The following is a 15086-nucleotide window of genomic DNA, read 5'->3' as shown; positions in this document are numbered from 1 at the left end:
GCCCACTCTACCATAAAGGCCTGATTGATGGATTGCTGCAGAGATGGTTGTCCTTCTGGAAGGATCTCCCATCTCCACAGAGGAACTCTGGAAGTCTGTCAGGGTAAACATCGGGTTCTTGGTCACCTCCCTGACCAAGGCCCTTGTCCCGTGATTGCTCAGTTTGGCGGAGCGGCCAGCTCTAGGAAGAGTCTTGGTGGTTCCAAGTGATGGAGGCTACTGTGTTCTTGGGGATCTTCAATGCTGCAGACATTTTTTGGTACCTTTCCCGAGATCTGTGCCTTCGACACAGTCCTGTCTCAGAGCTTTACAGACAATTCATTCAACCTCAGGCTTGGTTTTTTCTCTGACATGCACTTTCAACTGTGGGACCTTATATAGACAGGAGTGTACAAACAGAGTACGCATTCAAGAAGTGCCCTCCGTGCTCCGTTTTGCATACTACGATTTGGACTCATACTCCGATCCCTCCCGTGCTCCAATTTGCATGCTCAGAGCACGGAAGCATGCATTTTGAGAAACATCCATTGTTATTATTTTCTGTCACAACTATTTTACTGGGCAGTGGGCAGTCATAAGCTTACAGATACATATGTGGCCCTATGAATGCATACATCACATTAACATGTTAATACCCTGATTACTGTCCAAAAGGAAAGAACATATAAGACTCTGTGTACAACAGGTACAGTATGTATAATATCAATACCACCACTATTGTATTCACAGTTTATTCACAGCCATGTAGATACAGACATACACGATTAAAAACTACCCAACTTGTTGACACTTTGTGTTGCCTTCACCAATCATTTGTCCTCATATTGACACATGCACTGCTGGGAGCAAACTTACCATAACATTTCAGATAGACAGGAGCTCCTAATTTCATTGCATTTAGGATTTGGTCTCATATTTCACTTCAACACTGGATCTGAGTAACATTGACTTGCAAGATTCAGGAGTGGTGCTGCTCTCTGCTGGACTGGGGAACCTGGAAATACTGAGGTCAGGGCTTGTATTAAAAAAAACTTGTAGCTTTAAGCCTAGTCCTGGACTAAGAAGCACTTAGAGTGGTACTTTATAGGCAAAACTAGGCGGTAACATGAAGCTTATTAGGCCATAAGGATCCATATTTCGGAAAAATCGCATGTGCTCATTCATTGGTAATGTTTCCTCAACATGCTATTATGTGTTATTGGCTGTTCCTCAGCATGCTATTGGCTGTTCCTCAGCATTCCGGACACATTCAATCGACATCATTGCGTTTCCTTTACTTTAGTAGAAATTGTCATAATCATTAGCTGGAATGTAATTGCTTTAACTCTACCTGAACAGCTTCATAATATGGTCCTGGTATTTTAGTCCAAACGTTGTTTTTACCGTAACTCTGAGATGTTTGATGATTAGTGACCCAGTTCTCATCACCAGAGGAAGTTGTTGTAAAATCATGATGCTCTCTCTCTATAGGCTGGCATTCTGTGGAGTCACAGAGGAAGGTTGTGCTTTCCTGGCCTCTGATCTGATCTGATGTCTTCTCCCACCTGAAATTGCTGAAACTGAGCTTCAATCACCCAGGAGATGCAGGTGTGAAGCTGCACTCTGCTAAACTGGAAGATCTACACTGTAGAAACTCAAGTTAGTAAAGGGACTTTTCAAAATGTTTTGTTTGGGTGTACCTTTACAACTTGTTTCACAGTAATAAGAATTCTGATTGAATTCTTGTTGTGGCAATCGTGAATTCTGACATAAATAATGGCATCTTTCTAATAGAAATAATGTAACTGATGCTGTAGCCTAACTTATTGAACTGATATTGTGTCTAGAACTCTTACTTCCCACTGGGCACACATTGGTTGAATCAACGTTGCTTCCACATCATTTCAATGAAATGACTTTGAACCAACATGGAATAGACATTGAATTGATGTCTGTGCCCAGTGGGTTTGTCATTCTACTAAACTGCAGTTTATACACTGGCTGTGTCTGTCACTCACTGTCTGTTCTACTGCCTCTCCCACAGTATGGATAATAATGAAGAGTTCTGAGTGAGTATGTGTGTTTGCGTGTTTGATATAAGAATTTCAAGGCAATAAAAGCGTTTCCTTAATTTCATACACAGACACAGGTTCTGATCCAGCAAATTCACTCTTCTCTAAATTATTTTCTTATCAACAGAGGCTTGTGATCTCACACTGGACTCAAACACAGCCTTTGATGGCATCTTTCTGTCTGAGGAGAACAGAACGATGGAGATGTTGTTTACACAGTGTCTGTGATATCCTGATACTGTAATCCAGAGAGATTTGACTTCTGGGCACAGGTGCTGTGTAGACAGGGTCTGACTGGATGCTGCTACTGATAAGTAGACTGTGAAGGGCCAGGGTTGTGATAGGAGTGACATGCACTATCGTTCAAAAGTTTGGGGTCACTCTGAAATGTCATTTTTTTCTAAAGAACAGCTAAAAAAGTTGTCCATTAAAATAACATCAAATTGGTCAGAAATACAGTGTAGACATTGTTAATGTTGTAAATGACTATTGTAGCTGGAAACGCCCAATTTTTTATGGAATATCTACATATGCGTGCAGAGGCCCATTATCAGCAACCATCACTCCTGTGTTTCAATGGCATGTTGTGCTAATCCAGGTTTATCATTTGAAAAGTCTAATTGATCATTAGAAACCTGTTTTGTAATAATGTTAGCACAGCTGAAAACTGTTGTTCTGATTAAAGAAGCAATAAAACTGGCCTTCTTTAGACTAGTTGAGTATCTGGAGCATCAGCATTTGTGGGTTTGATTACAGGCTCAAAATGGCCAGGAACAAAGCACTTTCTTCTGAAACTCGTCAGTCTATTCTTGTTCTTAGAAATGAAAGCTATTCCATGTGAGAAATTATAAAGAAACTGAAGATCTCGTACAACTCTGTGTACTACTCCCTTCACAGAACAGAGCAAACTGGCTCTAATCAGAATAGAAAGAGGAGTGGGAGGCCCCGGTGCACACATGAGCTAGAGGACAAGTACATTAGAGTGTCTAGTTTCCATATGACTGCGCAATCCACTGTCTCATCAGCTCAGCCAAGCAATTTATAAACTCTAGACATTATATCACATTACTTTTAGACTAACATTTATTTTTCAACAGCAGAGATTTGTATAAACCTTGCTGTCTGTCTCTCCGACATTTGCAACATTGTTTCAATGTTCAAATTCGATCTTCAGCTTTGCCATAGCAATGCATGTTTTGGGAGTTGGGATGAGACAGACAAGCAGGTAGGGTTTCTTAGCCAGTCGAAATCATGAATCAGCTGGCCTTATTCTTATGCATATAAACAAAGAAATGTAATTTGAAAAAAAGGTCAAAAGAAACGAAGTGCAGTTCGTTTGCAGTCTTTTTAGCTTCTGTTTAAAGTGACTGTGTTTGCTGTGTTGTTGGCTAGCTCCTCTGAACAACAGTGACTGAGTGAGCAGTTTCTATGCCAGGAGAAATCTTGCCTCATTGTTATGAAAGTATCGAAATAAATGTCACTAGAAAACAGCTTAAACAAATGCAAATGCTGCTACTTTGCTGTTATTTCGGATGCACTTTTGACGTGACTGTAAGTTAGCCGTTGGCTAGCTAGCCAGCAAGGGACAAGAACGTTGCCAGCCAGTATGACAATAGAAAATGTGGAAAGAACATCTGGGTCACGTCCATTGATACTGAACAAATTAGACTGAATGACTAGCAACCGAACCGATAGGACGAACTACCAGCCGCCTTGGGTTGCAACTCTAGATTTGTGTCGGGACTATATCTTGTGGAAGGATGAAATAGTATGAATACATTCATTATTTTTTTTTTTTAAATGTATGAAAATATGTGAATCATTATTTGAATATGTTGGTAACCTGTTTTATAAACGTGATAATATCTCGACTTTGTCTCGGGCCTAACAACACCCGTGCCAATATATCCTCCAAACACCGGTTTCGGGGGCATTATCACTTAAATGACATCTCCACTGATACAATGACCCATCTGTACACATTCCAGACCATAATCACTGAGCCCCTTCTACCCAGCATTTGGGGGCAGACATGATGCGTCCACAGTAGAACTAATGTTCATACTCCCTCCCTGCTTCTGTGTCCCTGTGTCAGGTAGAGTAGCCTCCTGTGTCCTGTAGAAAACACCTGAGTCTCCATGGAAACACCCTCTTGTTGTTATCCAACCGTGTGACATGATAGGGTGTTGTTGACAGTGTTGTTCAGTTATGGACATTGTTCCAGATAAAGTTGTTGAGAGTGATCATGACACCAGATACGGACATAAATAATCACAATGAGGTTGTAATGACATGAGTGATTGTTATATTCCTGACTGTGCATCCCTTTTCTGAGGTGAAAGGCCTTTATATCTAAGTAGGAGACATTTAATAATTGTGTTGTTGTTAAATCAATGACACTGATCAAATCTATAGCTTGCAAATATTACTGTTTGGCAAATGACTATGTTGAATAATACAGACAACATACAACACACTTCTCTGTCTTATTACCGCAAGAGAAAAAAAAGCTTTTATGAAAGAAACTGTGTGTGTGTGTGCGTCCGTGTGTGTGTGAAATCTTCTGCCCTCTTCACCTCTTCCTAATTTCACTTGTCCAACTCTTTCAGATCTTTGTAGATCACAGGTGTCAAATTAATTCCATAGAGGGCCAAGTGTCTGCCGGTTTGTGCTCATCCCTTGCACTTAATTGATAAATTACGGTAACTGAGCCCCTAGTTGTCAAGGTCTTAATTGGAAATAACAAAAAACAGCAGACACTCTGCCCTCCACGGAGTTTTTACACCCCTGGTGTAGATGAAGGTAAGAGACAAGGTGAGGAAGCCCCTTTTGACATGGGGGAAGATGGGTTGGGCAGGACGCCTTTTGATTGACACCTAAAGTGGCAAATAGCCAGGTGTTTTGTGGGGACTGATGATTTGTTGACAAATGCAGAATTTTAGCTCATCTTAACCCAGGTATGGACCGAAGTGAGTTTACGTAACATGTTAGGAGAACTAACGAGGCAGGTTAGGAGAATTAATGTAGCAGATTAGGAGAATGAGGTTAAGGTCAAGGTTAAGAAAGGGGCTGGGCTTCGAACACACCGACTGCGTCATTGCATCACTGCTGCGTAACATTTTGCGCAGCGAGGCAACTATACTGATGCATATACCTTTTGCAGATAGTTGCATGCGGTTGGACACATGGAGGAGAGAATCATTTTCGCAGTATCCTCAAAACCGTGTCTTTTTTACACAACTGCTGGCAGCGATAGGGACATAAACACAAAAAAAAATGCTACTTGGAGACAAGTGTCCACGATAGTAGGATTGCCAGGTCAGTTTAGCAGTGAGCTTGTGCTAGATGTGGCTAGCTAACCTAGCCAATGAGGTGTGTGTGTGAAATAAATAGTCAAATAAATTATGCTAGTTACTACCCCTGATAACTTTACCAAATAATCGTGTTTGAAAGAGTGTGAGTGTATGCTAGATTAATAGAAATTGTAGATACTACTGTACCCCTGATAATTTGGTCAGATAACCGTGTGTGTGTGTACAGTAGGTGACATGTCCATGATAGCTATCTAATAACTATAGTTATGCTAGGTAATGGGTTGGCTTATCATGTTCATGTCTATGTAGCAGAAAACTGTAAGAGGAAGTGGATAGGACTCAGGGACAGGTATCAGAGAGAGAGAGAGAAGGGCAGAGAAAGAGAAGAAGAGGTCTGGGTCAGCAGCCACATTCTTTCTTTTCTGGATCCATTTATTGTGCCTAGGGCAATGAGTGGCAATTTTACAGCCAGACCCTCTACTACGTCATCCACAAGTCTTGTCCCCACCGGTGCATCAAGACCCTCTACAACGTCTACATCATCCACGAGTATGACCACCACCAGTGCAGTCATGGAAGATTATGAAATGGAGGAAGCACCTCTGGATCTAGGACCACCTGAGATTATTATGAACCTCACGGAAGTGACCGCTGAGGACCTCGTTGAACAGCATGTGGCCCGTGGAGAGAAACGAAGAGGAACAACATCTGTAGCAGCCCCCAGATCCACTCAACTCATTTCAGCAGAGGCTCCTCCAAGCTGTCGAGAGGGATGCAGCCCAACCTGATGCTCACAGGAAGGAGGATGAAGAGACCCTCTTTGCCATGAGCCTAGTTCCAACCCTGGAGAGGCTGCCTTAGCAAAGAAAAGCAGCAGGTTAAGTTTTTTTTTCTCTCCACATCACAGGTAGTGTCATAAGTGTTGCGACAGTAAAGTAGGTCATTTTTACAGTTTACTTATGTAAGTTAATTGGTATTTCAGATCAAAGTATAAATATGAGGAACATGTATAGCTGTTGTTTCTGGCTTAGAAAATATCCTAAAACAGTTTGCTGTCTAACAATTTGCCTGTCACATTCATCTTTTGATCTGAAATACAAATTCCATGAGTAAACAGCAAGTATTACCAACTTTACCACACCGTTACTATATTTATGCCACTAACTACACTATACAAGCAGTATTTAGTTAACATAAATCTCACCTTTTATGGTGTCATATTATGTTAAGCTTGTATGTGTTGTTTTTCTCTTCCCTTTCAGAAATGGAGTCAATTTAGCCAACCAGCTCACAGGAAGGACAGGAAGAGGAGTTGTCTGGTTGTTGTTTTGACCTCCCTCATTCTACCTTTCTTTTCACATACGTCAGTTCCGTTTCAATTCAGTCAATTCATAAAGTCATTTCTTTATAAAGTCTTAGGATAGCATTCATTATTAGTGTTACATAGATTTCTGAATTGAAACTCGCACACCGGAGAATTCACAGATCCCTTGTTGGTCTCTTACGAGACTAAAGGTGAATATATTTCTTTCATTTAAAAGCACTTGAAAACCAGTGTGTTGAAACTGTTTGTGAAGTTATGTTCCATCGACTGGTCCATGACGTCCAGGGGCCATTTGTTTGTTTAGCTATGTTATGGTTACACCTTATTTTTACAGAGACACACACCTCTTCTCCACTCCTCTCTGTCCCCCAGATCTCCAGTGCCCTGCCCTCTCTCTTTATGGCCATGTCTGAAGTTCCCCTACTATGTCTAGTCTTTATGAGTTGTCCCTGTATCTGTCTGCAGTTGTGCCAAAAATACATGCTCTTGTTGTTCTCTTACAGATTACAGGCTACACATTCATTTGATGTATTTTTTACATGCGCACACACACACATCTTTTAATAGATCTATTTTTTTTAAACATTTTTATAACACACATACCTGTCATGTTCTTTCCTGTACTTGAATACTAATTAAATAATGTTTTCATAGTCAGTTGTTTCAGTTGTTTATTAATATCTCATTTAGACTTAATATGCTTATTTCTTGATGAAAGTAAAAACACATTCTCTTCCTAATTAGTTTTTTTTCCACCTGTATTTTGTCAGGCCAGTGAACATGGTGGTGAGGGACAATGATACATAATGTAATCTGGGGGAAAAATGCAACTTAATGGACAACGGTGGATGGTTCTTAAAATAACCTTTGTGTTATGGGGCTCTTAAAAGAGCCGTTTCACTCCACGGCATACTGCCATGGGACATCACCTGCTAGCGATGAGAAGTAGGTGGTCAGTTTCTCCCTCACCTGGAGTGCCTGTCTGGGGGCGTTGTTAGCACCTGCCCTGGTGACATCAGGAAGGTGACCATTTGGCGTGCCCATCTCCATCCGGAGCGGCTCCTGGAATGACCTCCGCAGGTAGTTGTGGAGAACACGTGTCCTTCACAGGCAATCGACATTTGAGGGGCTGAGACCAAGTACTCTCCAATACATTCTCCATCGGGCTTCCAGAATCCCAAAGACGCATTCAACAACTAACCTTGCCCTAGACAGTCGTTTGTTAAAGATCCTTACAGGCTTTGGCAATGGCAGCAGGCGTCCAGCGTAGGGCCTCATGAGGTTGGGTCTTAAAGGGAAGGCCTCATCGCCGACGAAGACGTGGGGGACAGGTCCCAGGTCTTCAGTCCCAGGGAGTGATGCAGGTGGTGGAATATCCAGGGTCCTGAATATATATCCTGAAGTGCCTGGCCAAAGGCAGTCTCAAAGGGTCCCGCCATCACTTCCCTTGCCGTAAGCACCAATATCGACAACACGGAAACAGTAGATGGCATCTACTACAGAGTACAACTGAATATGTACCCTTGTAGTTGTAGAATTGCGAACCTGAGCACGGTGGAGCCTGGATTACTACATGTCTCCCTTCAATGGAGCCAAGACAGTTGGGGAAATTGCACCTCTCCAGGAACTCGGCAGCGATGGCCCTCCAGTCTTCCTCCTTGGGGACAGGCATGTATTCACCATCCAGACAGTCCCAAATGGCCTGTGCCACAGAGGGGACAATGGCTGCCACCGTGGACCATCCAACTCAGAAGCTGAATCCTATGGTCCTGTAGGAGTCCCCTGTTGCCAAGAATCTAAAATATAATTCAAAAATAATGATCAATAATTGTGTATAACTTCAATTCCACCCACATATTATATCTACTCTTTGTTTATTATGCTTTACTAATTATATTGTAATACTCATCAACCATCATTAAAAATGCCTTGAAACAGTACAATTTAGTCTATGACTATATCAATAAACTGTAGTCCAGGCCAACTCTACTCTTAGAAAGAATGGTCATATATACTTAAAAGGGTTATCTGGCTGTCCCCATAGGAGATCCCTTTTAGGTTCCAGGTAGTAACCCTTTTGGTTCCAAGTAGAACCCTATTGGGTTCCATGTATTAAGTATTATACCTGGAACCAAAAATGGTTATCCTATGGGGAAAGCAGAAGGACACTTCTGGAACCTATTTCTCTTAGTGTATGTGAGTCCAATAAGAATGTAATGAATGACTGTAACTGTCTTGAACAACAATGGGTCCTGGAGAAGACTAGCCTACCTTCATCAGGGCAGAAGACACCTTTCTTTTCATTTGGTAACATTGCATAATTATAAAAGGATTATAAACCAACTTTGGGAAAAGATATAGTCCCAATGAACATTCTGTAAAAGTATATCTGATGTCAAATAGGGACTATTAACTAGAGCCCTTTAGCTAGCTAGGTTGCACATAAAAACAATGTATCAAATATCAATCAATTATGGTTGAGGCTTTAAAAATGTAGCTTACCGGAGACAAATCGCCAGGCGTTCAACTGGGCTGATGGACTCCCGGTAGTTGGTATCCATCGGAGTGATCCTGGCTCCAACCATCTGGAGCAGGTGATCGAACTTGCTTCGGTCCAGACGAAAGTAACTTCGGAATTCCTGTCCAAACAGTCGAAGCTCTTGAATTAGATGGTGGAACTCCCCTGCCTGCTTTCGGGACTTTAACCATCTCTGGACCCACACAGACCTGCGCTTTCGGCGGTACTGGTCCCGGCCCAACAGCGCGATCAAGACCACCTTCCTCAACGTTGGTCTCATTGTTGAAAGAGCCTACTCTGCTATCTTGACTATTTATTATTGCATTTTGCTCCAAAACTGCATTTAGGAGGGAAATTATACTATGGCTATCACAATTAATTTGTGGATGTCATCGAATAAATAATATACTTGGCAAATAAATTAATAAAAAATGTGAAGAAATTGTGCAATCAAACTGTTTTTATGTAATCCCACATTTTTACTGAATATGTGTGCAAAACAAAAATCTACATTCACATTTTGCTACTTTCTGTCAAGTCTACACATACAATTTGATGCATACGTTCGATTTGCAACTGCCTCTGCAACGCAATGCTGCAAGGCAAATGCAGCGTTCCATTGGAAATGAATGTACTTCTGGTGTATCGAAACGCAAAACACAGTCGGACTGAAACGCTACAGCTGTCAACAACTGTTATCCCTGACATGACATCTAGATGGAGCTGTACTCCATCTAGACACAAACAGACAAAACATCAGTATCTTAACAGGGTGCCCAAAACCAATGCCCATTCTCCAAAACACTGAAAATTATGAACTAATGATAGGCTGCTACATTGACAGGCACTGTGAAAGGCATAAAGAGGTATAAAGAGGTATCTGCATTTTAACCCAAGTGCCATGACAGAACATATCAGTAGATATGTTCTCTACAGAAGTTTTATCAGGCACACGAATATTGCTAGGTTAAGAATATTGCATCTATAACAGTAGATGACAGAACATCTTAATAATTATGATTAGACAATTATGAACAGCAGAAATAATACGTGTAGGCCTACATTTAAGATAATACACTTCAAATGATGTGACTAATTACAGTACCATCTTTTGTGCATTAATATTACTTGCATTAGATTTTCTGGGGACTTTGACATTTTCTTTAACTTTATCTAAACACAATTTATTCAACATATTTTAATCGGATTAAATAATAGCAACAACTAACATATGTGCTGATGAATTTAACATTCCATCTGGATGTTTAAAGGTTAAATACTGTACCTCACGTGACCTAATTAGAGCTGACAGGCAGTCAAGGCCACCGACACTCGCGTCATTGAAGGTGCGTGCTGCGCGCTCTAGTTGGGTTGCCCGTAGTACCAGCGTGGTTTCAGTGTGTATTCTTACCCGACGGATTTCGGGGCATTAATATTTTTCCAATATTATAAATATTTCGAGGGACTTAATCATATTACGTTAAATAAACTGTGTAACCATGTTTTACATGTTGAAGAGTGAACTATCCTCTAACCGAGCGCAAGGATGTGTTGTTACTTGTCCTCATTTCGAGTGTCTGTCTGAAACGTGAGTAACGTTATCTTCAAGACTCGCCGTGTTTGAGAGTCATTTTACACGGAAATATGTAAATTAAACTTCGGAATATAAAATGTCGAGGGCAAGAATTAGCCGTCGAAATGCGGTGGCTTTATTTCAACTATTTGCTGTGTGTCTTTTGTGGGAGCGCTCATTTGCTCAACAGGTGTACAACCTCAGTCTCTCAATTGAAGAGGGACTACCTGCGAGGACTATTGTTGGGGATATAAGAGCGGGGTTACAGACTCCAAGCAGTGGATTTTTTATATCTGAAAGTAGAGATTCTTATGTTTTTAAAGACTTGGAAATAGATGCAGACACTGGAATAATTTCAACAGCTGTGGTGCTGGACAGGGAGAGCAGAGACCAGTATGAATTTGTGGCCGCCACTCTCACAGGTGATGTGATTAAGGTAAAAATAGTGGTTAAAGATGTAAATGACCATTCTCCTGTATTCTCCACTAAAAAGGTGGAGTTGAATGTGTCAGAATTAAGTCCTCCAGGAACTCGCTTTGAGTTTGAGGGGGCTAAAGACAAGGATGAGGGTGAGTTAGGAACTCGGGGTTACCGCATCACTGAAAGTGAGATGGGAAATATTTTTAAGGTGAAATATCGTGAGGGGGTTGGAAATCTATTCAACCTGGACCTCATCCTCACTGACAAATTGGACAGAGAAACAAGAGATTTTTATTCCCTGACCATTGAGGCATTTGATGGGGGTATCCCGCCTAAAACTGGGCTACTTCAGGTGTATATCCATGTCTCGGATGAAAATGACAACCCACCTGTGTTCAATCAGACTGAATACCAAGCTTCTGTGTGGGAGGATGCTCTGGTAATGACACCTGTGTGTCAGGTCTACGCCACAGATCTGGACCTCGGCGACAACGGGCTCGTAACCTACGAGATCAACCGACGCCAGAGTGACCCGAATGAATTCTTTGTCATCAACGGAACTTCTGGTGTCATCCATGTAAACAAACCCTTAGACTTTGAGACACAGCCGTTTCATGAGTTGATTGTCAGGGCGAGGGATAATGGTGCCCAGCCGGAGTATAGCAGCACCTTTGTAGCCTTGAGGGTACTAGACATCAATGACAACAGCCCCATTATCAACGTATTGTTTCTGAGTGAGACTGGGGAAGCCGAGGTGTCGGAAGGGGCAGGTATGGGGGAATACGTTGCGAGGATATCAGTCTCTGACCCCGACCTGGGGGAGGTCGGGAGGCTCAGGGTCACCCTCGAAGGTGGCGAAGGGAAGTTCACCCTGAAACAGACTGATGACTTCCTGTACGCCTTGTGCGTGGATGGCGAGCTGGACAGGGAGAAAGAGGGGCTGTACGAGTTAAAAGTGGTTGCCTCTGACTTCGGTAGCCCACCATTGAAGAGTGAAAGCACATTGGTGGTGAGGGTCACCGACACCAACGATTGGCGGCCGGTTTTTGACCAGGACATCTACACTGTGTCTGTATCTGAAGATGTACCCCAGGGTAGTTCCCTACTGAGTGTGCAGGCCAGAGACTCAGACGACGGGGTCAACGCAGCCATCCTCTACTCCATCCTACAGTCAGACCAAGACCACCTGGTCAACGTCGACCCAGAATCAGGCCTCATTACCACAGCAGCCAGGTTGGACCGTGAAAGGGAGACAGAGGTGCGGTTCCTGATGGTTGCGGTCGACGGGGGGTCACCAGCCATGTCCTCCACAGCCACCATCACCGTTATGGTTGAGGACGTCAATGACAACGAGCCTGTGTTCCAGCAGCAGCTGTATAATGTGTCCATCCCGGAACACACCCAGATTGGGAACTGCTTTTTACAGGTATGTTGGCTAGTTTAGTTTGTGTGTTGCATAAATTAATGTGAAAAAAATATTCTGGGCAATTTCCATGTAAAAGGACCCATGAGCACCAACGTCAAGTTCATAGGAGCACATCAAATTGGTTGTCAAATTAAATCAAAAGCTTTAAGGTATTTGAAATGCATCAAAACACAATGTTAAGGCCCTTGCCAACCAACATCAACATTTTATATCTAATTTTGCAGAAATGATTTGCCTAGTGTATTGTCATTCTGTTACAAAACCCCACATACAGTTGAAGTTGGAAGTTTACATGCATTTAAACTCAGCTTTTCACAATTCCTGACATTTTAATCCTAGGTAAGATTCCCTGTCTTAGGTCAGTTAGGATCTCCACTTTATTTTAAGAATCTGAAATGTCAGAATAATAGTGATTTATTTAAGCTTTTATTTCTTTCATCGAATTCCCAGTGGGTCAGAGGTTTACATACACTCAATTAGAATGTGGTAGCTTTGCCTTTAAATTGTTTAACTTGGGTCAAACATTTTTGGGTAGACTTCCACAAGCTTCCCACAATAATTTGGGGGAATTTTGGCCCATTCCTCCTGACAGAGCTGGTGTAACTGAGTCAGGTTTGTAGGCCTCCTTGCTCACACACGCTTTTTCAGTTCTGCCCACACATTTTCCATAGGATTGAGGTCAGGGCTTTGTGATGGCCACTCCAATACCTTGACTTTGTCCTTAAGTCATTTTGCCACAACTTTGGAAGTATGCTTGGGGTCATTGTCCATGTGGAAGACCCATTTGCAACCAAGCTTTAACTTGCTGACTAATGTCTTGATGTTGCTTCAATATATCCACATAATTTTCCTTCTTCATGATGCCATCTATTTTGTGAAGTGCACAAGGCTCTCCTGCAGCAAAGCACCCCCACAACATGATGCTGCCACCCCTGTGCTTCACGGTTGGGATGGTGTTCTTCGGTTTGCAAACACATTATGGCCAAACAATTCTTTTTGTTTCATCAGACCAGAGGACATTTCTCCAAAAAGTGCAATCTTTGTCCCCATGTGCATTGCAAACTGTAGTCTGGAGTTTTATGACGGTTTTGAAGCAGTGTATTCTTCCTTGCTGAGCGGTCTTTCAGGTTATGTCGATATAGGACTCGTTCTACTGTGGAAATATATACTTTTGTACCCGTTTCCTCCAGTATCTTCACAAGGTCCTTTGCTGTTGTTCTGGGACTGATTTGCACTTTTTGATGCGTGGTCCCACGGCTGCATGGTCCCATGGTGTTTATACTTGCGTACTATTGTTTGTACAGATGAACGTGGTACCTTCAGGTGTTTGGAATTTGCTCCCAAAGATAAACCAGGTCTACAATTGTTTTCTGATGTCAAGCAAAGAGGCACTGAGTTTGAATGTAGGGCTTGAAATACATCCACAGGTACACCTCTAATTGACTCAAATGATGTCAATTAGCCTATCAGAAGCTTCTAGAGCCATGACATAATTTTCTGGAATTAGATGTCCTAACTGTCTTGCCAAAAGTATAGTTTAACCCCCCCCCCCCGTGCTGCTATTACAGCCTCCATTCTTTCCACTAGATGTTGGAATGTTGCTGAAGGGACTTGCTTCCATTCAACCACAATAATTAGTGAGGTCGGGCACTGATGTTGGGTGATTAGGCCTGGCTCGCAGTCGGCATTCCAATTCATCCCAAAGGAAATTTGACAAACTGAATTGTAGGAAAGGTGGCATCCTATGATGGTGCCATGTTGCAAATCACTGAGCTTTTCAGTAAGGCCATGTTTCTTTAGACCTGACTAAAATAAATCATGGATTTATTGTGATTTGGTATATTAAATTGATTTAGACTTTTTAGATGTAGACGTGCCATCAGCCGCTTGTATGCAGGTTGTATGCGTGGAGTCCTGTCGTTATGAAGTCTTTATGTTAATTAAATGTTAAATTACCATGAGACCTGAATCGACTTTTGCATGACAATAACCGGCTGAGGAAATGTCATGACCGCCACAGCCCTGTAAATAGATCAGATATCCTTATTTATGCATTTCTATATAGTACAGGCACCCATGATCAAATCAAACTTAATTTGTCACATGCGCCGAATACAAGTGTAGACCTTACCGTTAAATGCTTACTTACAAGCCCTTAACTAACAGTGCAGTTAAAGAGTTCAGAAAATATTTACCAAATAAAGAAAAAAACAATTCAAGTAACATAACGAGGCTATATACAGGGAGTCAGTGTGCGGATGTACAGGTTAGAGGTAATTTGTACAAATAGGTCGGGGTGAAGTGACTATGCATAGATAAACGAGTAGCAGCAGTGTACAAAACAATTGGAGGGGGGGGGGTCAAGGGAAGTTAAGGAGCCTTTTGGTCCTAGATTTGGTGTTCCGCTTTTTGAGGATCTGGGGACCCATGCCAAATCTTTTTAGTCTCCTGAGGGGGAAA

General features: G+C 42.0%; 1 protein-coding gene and 1 long non-coding RNA gene across 2 annotated transcripts in view; both read left to right on the top strand.

The window, feature by feature from the left end:
• Positions 1–5182: 5182 nt before the first annotated feature.
• LOC135506500 (uncharacterized) lies at positions 5183–7346 on the top strand. The gene is made up of 2 exons (XR_010450522.1): positions 5183–6242; positions 6628–7346. It is a non-coding gene; the product is annotated as an uncharacterized LOC135506500 (long non-coding RNA).
• A 3232-nt stretch (positions 7347–10578) lies between these two features.
• dchs2 (dachsous cadherin-related 2) overlaps positions 10579–15086 on the top strand; it is a 53490-nt gene continuing 48982 nt past the window's right edge. Inside the window, 1 exon segment of the mRNA XM_064926011.1 lies at positions 10579–12626. Coding sequence (XP_064782083.1) covers positions 10878–12626 — 1749 coding nt within the window. The 5' untranslated portion in view covers positions 10579–10877.

This window comes from Oncorhynchus masou, chromosome 20 (assembly GCF_036934945.1).
Source record: "Oncorhynchus masou masou isolate Uvic2021 chromosome 20, UVic_Omas_1.1, whole genome shotgun sequence".
Classification (NCBI taxonomy): Eukaryota; Metazoa; Chordata; class Actinopteri; order Salmoniformes; family Salmonidae; genus Oncorhynchus; species Oncorhynchus masou.
This window is presented reverse-complemented; position numbering and strand designations above follow the sequence as displayed.